We start from the raw sequence: 7,089 nt of genomic DNA, 5'->3' as shown, positions 1-7,089 counted from the left end.
ATCACCCAGATGGAGCTGCTGCTTCTTCTCCTTCTTCCCTCTTCGTTGGTGGCCTCGCACCCCCTGTCCTGCCGGGACGTGTGGCAGTGCCAGCCACCACCACGGAGCTGCTGATCCACCTCAGCCACTGGCCCGGGATCTCAGCTCATCCCTGCTGTTCCAGCTGAGTGTTCCTCAGAGCCCTGCAGGAGCACCAGCACTGACTGCCAACCCGAGGGGGTTTGTGAAACAAAGCCTCTCCTCCATCCTTTCCCGTCTCAGCCCAGAAAGCTGTCACGGGGTCCCTGGTTCTGTTTTCTTGCTAACGCTGTAGTTATTGTTGTTTGTTTGCCTGGTTATAAATATTAGTAAAGAACTGTCATTCCTATCCCCAGATCTCTGCCTGAGAGCCCCTTGATTTCAGGATTATCATAATTCGGAGGGGGGGGTCTACATTTTTCATTCCAAGGAAGGCTCCTGCCCTCCCTAGCAGACACCTGTCTCTCAACACCGAGACATTTCCATGAGTAAATTTTACAAAGTTTTCAATAAAATTCCTATTGATAAATTTGACTCCATTTCATTTCTAACAAGCTGTTCCTAAAGATCCCGTCAGGCTGTCTTAGACACTTTGGGCAAGGGATTCCTTCCAAGCTGGGCCACTTGGGGGGGGGATGGGGGCGGCCCCAGGGCGGAGGGCAGGGTGTACAAGGGCCCTTTGTGACACGCTGCAGCACGGTCACCGTGGGATGGTGGCAACGGGAGCAGATGTCAAAGGGCCCTTTGTGACACGTGCTGACATAGGAGCTGGCGGTGACAGGGCCACGCCACAGTGCTCGGTGCACGCGACGGGTCAGGACGCGCCAGAGCGGTGCTGTGAGGAGCCCCCGCACAGCGCACTCCTTTGTGTCGGACCTGGAGCTTTTCTGAAGCACTGTTCCTACAGGTGACCTCGAGGCCAGACCACAGGTCTTGCTGACCTGTGGCCTTGCTGAGCCTTCCTTCTTAAGGTTCTCTTGAGGGCAGACCGTGGGACTTGGTGACCCGGAGCTTTTCCGACGTGTCGCCCATCCCTGCAGTCTCTGCCCTTGAGACCAGACCACAATCCCTGTCGAGGAGCCTCCTGTCCTTGTGGCAGGAGCCCTCAAGACCCAAGTGCAGGACTCGCTGTCTTGCAATCTTGCCAGGACTTGAGTCTTGCAGGTGCCTTCCAGGCACGACTGCAGGACTTGCTGACTCCGAGCTTTTCCGAGCCATCTCTCCTGCAAGCAGCCATAAATCCAGTCACTGCCATGGAGCAGCGACCCCCAAGAGTGCCCAAGTTGGCCTGGCTTGAGGAGGAGGAAGAAGAAGGCTCTGGAGCTGTCCTGGCACAGGAGTCTGAAGAGGTGCAGGACTTCCAGGCACCACAGGAGGGTGAGTTGCAGAGCTCGGCCTTAGGGCTAGTGCCTGTTGCCAGCTTGGCCCCATCCCATTCCATGCCATGCCATCCTCTGGTGCTGTTCCTATGGAAAGGATTGGAGAGTCTGGAAGAAGACACGGAGCAGCGACCCCCAAGAGTGCCCAAGCTGGCCTGGGTGGAGGAGGAAGAGGAAGAAGAGGAAGAAGGCCCTGGAGCTGCCTCAGCACCAGAGACCGAAGAGGTGCAGCAGTTGCAGCCGCTGGAGGAGGGTGAGTGGCAGAGCTGGGCCACAGGGCTGGTGCCTGCGGCCATCTTGGCCCCATCCCATCCCATTGCATCCCATCTCATCCCATCCCACACTGTCCTGTGGAGACACACCCATGGACAGCACAAAAAAGGGGCTGGGACTGCCCTCGCAGCAGTGGCCGTGCTGCATTCCCTGGGGCATCCCAGGACTGTCCCTGCCTGGGGAACGCAGGGCTGGGCTGTGCTCTCCGGCCTCTCCCGCAGCCCCTCAGCTCTGGCTGCTCTTTGCCAGATGCAGCCATGGACGGCACACAAGAGCAGGACACCGCCCGTGGCCGCTTCCGCAGAGCAGCGCAGGTACCTGCAGCCATCCCCACCTGCGCTGGGCCTGCTGGCACTGCTCAGCCCAGCACCGCACTTGGAGCACTCCATGCAACTTCCCTGCCTTCCTGCCCTTCTCCTACAGTTTCTTTACCAATTCATCACGAGAATTGGCAAGGAAGACACCAGACCTATGGACACTGAGGTCAAAGCATCCTCAGAGGTCTTGGTAGAACAGAGCAGCGCTGCCCAGCTGGATCTGCTTGTAGAGACGGCTCTTTTCAATCCAGAGCAAGTAAGCAGCCTGTGGCCAGCCTTTGATCCTCCAGCAATTGCTTGGCTTTCCCAAGCCACGCCTGCTGCTCACTTGAAGCTTTTGAGGCCATGGCAGTGGGCTGGAAGAGAAGCACTTGTCTGGGGAAGAAGCTGGGCACATTGCTGACTCCCTCTGCTAGCATTCCAAGTTTCCCTGTGCCTTCTCCAGGTGCCCGCCGTGGTGAGGTACATCCACCAGTGGCTCATGGCCAATGAGGCTGCTGAGCACAGGATGGACTGGGCCCTGATGCAAGTGGCCGAGGCAGAGCCCGATGATGTGGCCATCACTCTCCTGCGGGTGGCCCCAACGTGTGACAGGTATGGGGCCCAGCTGCCCCGAGGCCTCATGGTTCCCCAGCCCATCATCCTGTACAGCCTGGCCCAGGGCTGTGAGCAACACAGACTTCCAGGGCCCTCTGGCTGCTCCCTTTGCCAGCCCTGCTACAAAGTTGGCCCCCGAGCCCGCTGCCGTGCTGCCATCCTGCCCCTCAGGGGCCTGTCCCCACAGGGCTGGGCTGCCTGGCTGCTGCTGCCGCTCAGGGCCAGTGGGCACAGGCAGAGCTGGCGGCCAGCTCAGCTCCCCGCTGCTGCCCAGCCCACGGTGCTGTGTCTGACCCCGCAGAGCTGCTATGGCCATGTGGACGACCATCTTGCTCTCGCCCTGGATTTCAGAGGAAGTGACACCGCTCCTCATCAATGTGGTGGGGAGCTGGCCGCAGAAAAACCTGGGCACCTCTGATGGGGACAAGACGGCTGTCTTTTCCCTGACTGTGAGTTTCTGGAGCTGGCCTTTGCTCACCGCAAGGCCGGCCGCCTCTCCAGCAGCTCTGTTGCCTCCTTCCCCCACTGCATCTCCCTGCTTCAGGCACTGGCCACAAACCTGGCCTAGGGGCAGCTTCAGGGCCACCAGGCCCGCTGCTCCCCGTGTCTCCCCCGGCTTCTCCCTGCCATGCTCAGGCCCTGCCACACGGACGCCCCGGCACTGAGCGCTGTCTCGGGCTGCTTTGTCCTCTGCAGGCAACTCTGGTGATGTGGAAGATCCTCCAGGGGCCCTGTTGCCCACAGATCCTCACAGTCTATTTCCCCCGCCTCTTTGTGCATCTCCTCTTCCAAACATACTTCAGTACTTTGTATATGACAGAGGACGTCCATACCTTCTGGAAGGAATGCCAGGAGCAACACGGCCTCTCCACCAGCCCCAACAGGTGCTCCATGCCACTCCTCCTGTCCCTGCCACTTCCCCAGCCTCGGAGCCAGCGCTCCCAGCGTCACCTGGGCTTTGCTGTGCACACAGGTTTGCAGTGCAGACCCTGAAGGCCCTGCTCTGCAGTCTCCACTTGGAGCATGTGGTGGTGGCAATGGAACGCAAGCGTGGCTGGGACACGCTGCTCTGTGCTGACACCCACCACTATGCCGTGGGTCTGCTGGCCAGGTGAGCCCCCCTTCTCCCCACTGCCTCTGACATTTGTGCCCCCTGCCCGGGATGCCCCCCCACAGTCCCCGTGGCCATGGGCCTGAGGGCCTCGTCAGCGAGGGATGGCCAAGGAGACTGCAAAAGGCTGCGAGAGGAACCTGTCCAGGAGCAGCCACATCTCAAGGGCCCAAATCGCCTCACAGGGTGCTGGGGCAATAGGACAACTGTGTCCATCAGTCCTGGGAGAGGTTTCTCGCACCCTTGCTGAGACTCTTTCTGCCATTTTCCGCCTTCCAGGGTAATGCGCCGTGCATCTGCCCACTTGTGTAAAAGCATCTTAAGCTACCTGCTTGAGGTGCTCAGCAAACCGTTGCCACTCTGGGATGTCTCTGCCATGGCATTCCTTGTGGAGGTGAGTCTGATGGCCAGCACTACCTCGCTCAGCTCCCTGCCAGCCCTGTCCCCTGGCACAGCCACAGCTGCCTGGGACGGCACCCGCGCCCTGTGCTGCTGCCTGGGCCCAGCCCTGCGCACTTCCAGGCTCCTGCTGGCCAGCTCCCCTCTCACTGCCCTGTGCCTTTCAGCTCCTAGATTGCCTGGACTTGAGTGACTGTGGTGACAGCCTAATGGAGATCTTGTATAAGTACCTGTGGTACAATTCCACAGAGATGCATCACCAGGTTCTCAGGGCTCTCCTCCTGCTAAAGGACCGTCCCTCCATGGTGAGAAGGGGGCAGCAGCTGAGGCCGTGTGGGCAGCATGAGGCTGGGCAATGCTGTCACTTGGCCTTGGCTGGCCTTTGCCTTGGGCGCTGAGGCAGCTCCTCCCAGCTCTCCTGCCTCCTGCTTCAGCTGCCCGAGTGCTTTGGGACAGCCCTTTGGCCTCTGGGCCCTGCGGCAGCTGCCCGGGCTTTCACACACTTGTGTTCTGCACAGGCCGAAAGAATTCAGAGCCTGACAGGAAGACTAGTGCACCTCCTGTGGGACTTGGACAGTGACGTGGCCAGGATGAGCACTGCTCTTCTGAGCCATATTTTCCTGAAAGAAGACATCCCAATATCCTGGCGCAGGGCCCTGCAGCTGGCTGAGCCGCTCCTGAAACTCCTGGACAATGTAAGGCTCTGTGCCCCAGCCACAGCCACTGCCTGCTGCCCGGACACTTTGTGCCCTGTGCATTTGCAGACCTGTGCCGATGTGGGCCATAAGAAGCCAATGATAAGGTCATTTTTCCTTCCTTCCTTTCATACAGCCTGATAGCCAGGTGCAGCTGCTCTCCATGTCTCTCCTTCGAAGAGTGATGTCTTCAGCAGAAGAAGAAGGAAGAAAGCCCCTGAAGGAACGAGTGTACCAGAGCCTGCTCCCACTCTTTTTCCACTGCCAAGATGAGAATCGGCATGTGGCAGAGGTGAAGATTCCTGGGTTGCTGCTGCGCCTTGGCAGGGGGCTCAGCTGCCTCCTGCCCTGACGCAGGCTTGCAGGCTGCAGCCTCCTCCAGCCCTTGGCACTGGGACACTCCTGTGCCCTGCCTTGTGGGGCCATTTGCGGCTCTCTGCTGCTCCCCAGGCCTCTCGGACAACGCTCCTTCGCGCGGCTGGCTTCCTGAAGAGGCCAGACCTGGAGAAAGCTGTGAGGAAGGAGAAGCTGTGGAAGTTTGCCAGGCTCGTGGTAAGGACAGCCTGGAAGTCCCAGCCTCAAGCTACAGAAGCCCCCTGGCCCCGGTGCTCAGTGTGTGGGGCTAACAGCTGTGCCCCTGCCCACTGCTGCAGCCGGGGGCCGCACGGCTTCTTCTCCAGCCCCCTGTGGCCCCGAGCCGGGTGCCGATGGAGCCCCGGCCCAGCGGGGCTGCGGGCCGGGCCAGCACCGCGGCTCCCCGGGCAGCAGCCGGCCCTCTGCCCCCTCCAGAGCCCGGCGCCAGCGGCTGCTGGCCGGGCCTCAGGGTTGGCCGGGCACGGGAGGCCGGGGCTGGCCGCAGGCAGCAGCGCCCGGCCGAAGGGCAGAGCCCGCGCCAACCCTTCCCTCCTGCCGCTCTCTCCAGCTGGCAGACCACAGGATCCCCTTGGCCAAGCACCTGCGTCGGGCCCTGCAGTACCTGCAGGACCCACAGGAGACCCTGCGAGCGGCGGCCATCAGGGTCATCGGTGAGTCTCGAGCCCGGGCTCCCTCCCCGCCCCGCCGCAGCTCGGCCCCAGCCCCGGCTGCTGCCCCGGCAGCGGCACCCGGGCCCGGCGCCCTGGAGCCCCGGCTGTCCTCGGGGCTGCTGCTGCCGGCCTCTGGCAGCCGTGCCCTTGGGCTGGGTCAGGATGCGGCAAGGGCCCGGGCTGAGCCCTGCCGGGGCAGGAGGCCGTGTGGCCACAGGGCTGGCAGCGCCGCTGGCAGGGAGCTGTGCTGCTGGGACCCTGACAGGCTCTGTGTTCTCAGGGATGGCCGGGGAGCAGCTGAGGGGGCAGCACGCAGAGCTCCAGGTGTTGTGCAGAGGTGAGCCAGGGCAGCGGGCTGACAGCAGTGGCTGTCGGGGGCAGCTGCAAGCCCTGGCCAGGCTGTGGAGGACTCTGCTCCCTGTCCCGATGAGGGGCGGCGTGGGCATAGCACAGTGAGATTTCAGGGCCACGTGGGGCATTTGTGGCCAGCAGCTTCGGGCTGACCCCCTTGGTCCCTGCTCCCTCCTGGCCAAGGCAAGAGCCGGCTGGCATGGCCCTGGCAGGGGGCTCTCGCTGGGCCCCCACAGCTCTGGGGTGTGACCGTGGCTCTGTTCGTCTCTCTTGCAGCCCTCGAACGCCTGACGGAGGACAGAAGCGGTGCCGTGTCAGACCTGGCACTTGAGACGCTGTATGTCCTCCGGGCCATCCAGAGTGCCCGATATTCCATCCTCCAGAGGGTGCACGATCAATTCCTCAGGGCATGGAGGACACGGCCTCGTCTGTCGGGCCTGGGCTGGCTGCGCTGCTGCAGATGTGCTCAAGGCTGATATGGGACGTTCTGTTTGCTGGGGCCACCTGGGCCAGCCGGGAGTTTTTATTTCATAAGGATTGTTTTCTTCTATTTTTTTCTTTTTACTATGTAAATAATATAGGATATGTTAGGGCTGAGAGGCTCTATCTTCTGGGGCCACATGGGCCATCTGTTATTTTTTTTTTCATAGAGATTATTCTTTTCTTCGTTTCGTTTCCATCTAGTATGTAAATAATATAGGATATGTTATAAACCACAAGAGTCCCAAGACCTTTCTTTTGCTGCCCAGGTTGTGTGGGGCATAGGGGAAGAGAGGGAAAAGGGTTCTTGTGTTCAGCAACCTGCCGGGGCGTGCAGTGGTGCAGGGGAAATGGCCAGAAGCCCCTTGGCGTTTGGTGGTTGTGCTGAAGCCACAAGCCCTGTGGCAGGCAGGAAGCGCCATCTGTGTCCTGCTGCCCGTGTGT

At 61.0% G+C, this 7,089-nt stretch overlaps 1 protein-coding gene across 1 annotated transcript; it reads left to right on the top strand.

The window, feature by feature from the left end:
- Positions 1–808: 808 nt before the first annotated feature.
- On the top strand, positions 809–6,881 carry LOC147646475 (maestro heat-like repeat-containing protein family member 7). The gene is made up of 16 exons (XM_086873403.1): positions 809–1,395; positions 1,495–1,650; positions 1,920–1,984; positions 2,094–2,243; positions 2,433–2,581; positions 2,886–3,033; positions 3,281–3,468; positions 3,558–3,695; positions 3,975–4,089; positions 4,262–4,399; positions 4,613–4,789; positions 4,926–5,081; positions 5,240–5,341; positions 5,712–5,814; positions 6,095–6,151; positions 6,442–6,881. The coding sequence occupies exons 1-16, from the start codon at positions 1,272–1,274 to the stop codon at positions 6,639–6,641; spliced, it is 2,166 nt and encodes a 721-aa protein (XP_086729529.1). The 5' UTR covers positions 809–1,271; the 3' UTR covers positions 6,642–6,881.
- Positions 6,882–7,089: the final 208 nt, after the last annotated feature.

This window comes from Cyanistes caeruleus, unplaced genomic scaffold (genome assembly GCF_971803275.1).
Source record: "Cyanistes caeruleus unplaced genomic scaffold, bCyaCae1.hap1.1 HAP1_SCAFFOLD_96, whole genome shotgun sequence".
NCBI classification, from domain to species: domain Eukaryota; kingdom Metazoa; phylum Chordata; class Aves; order Passeriformes; family Paridae; genus Cyanistes; species Cyanistes caeruleus.
Note: the sequence above shows the minus strand (reverse complement) of the source record. Positions and strands in the feature narration are given on the sequence as shown.

Excerpts from the sequence above, each read along its gene's own strand:
- LOC147646475 (XM_086873403.1), top strand. The coding sequence starts at position 1,272 with ATGGAGCAGCGACCCCCAAGAGTGCCCAAGTTGGCCTGGCTTGAGGAG. Across the intron at positions 1,396-1,494 it reads CTTCCAGGCACCACAGGAGG|GATTGGAGAGTCTGGAAGAA; the intron begins GTGAGTTGCAGA and ends TCCTATGGAAAG. Across the intron at positions 4,790-4,925 it reads TCCTGAAACTCCTGGACAAT|CCTGATAGCCAGGTGCAGCT; the intron begins GTAAGGCTCTGT and ends CCTTTCATACAG.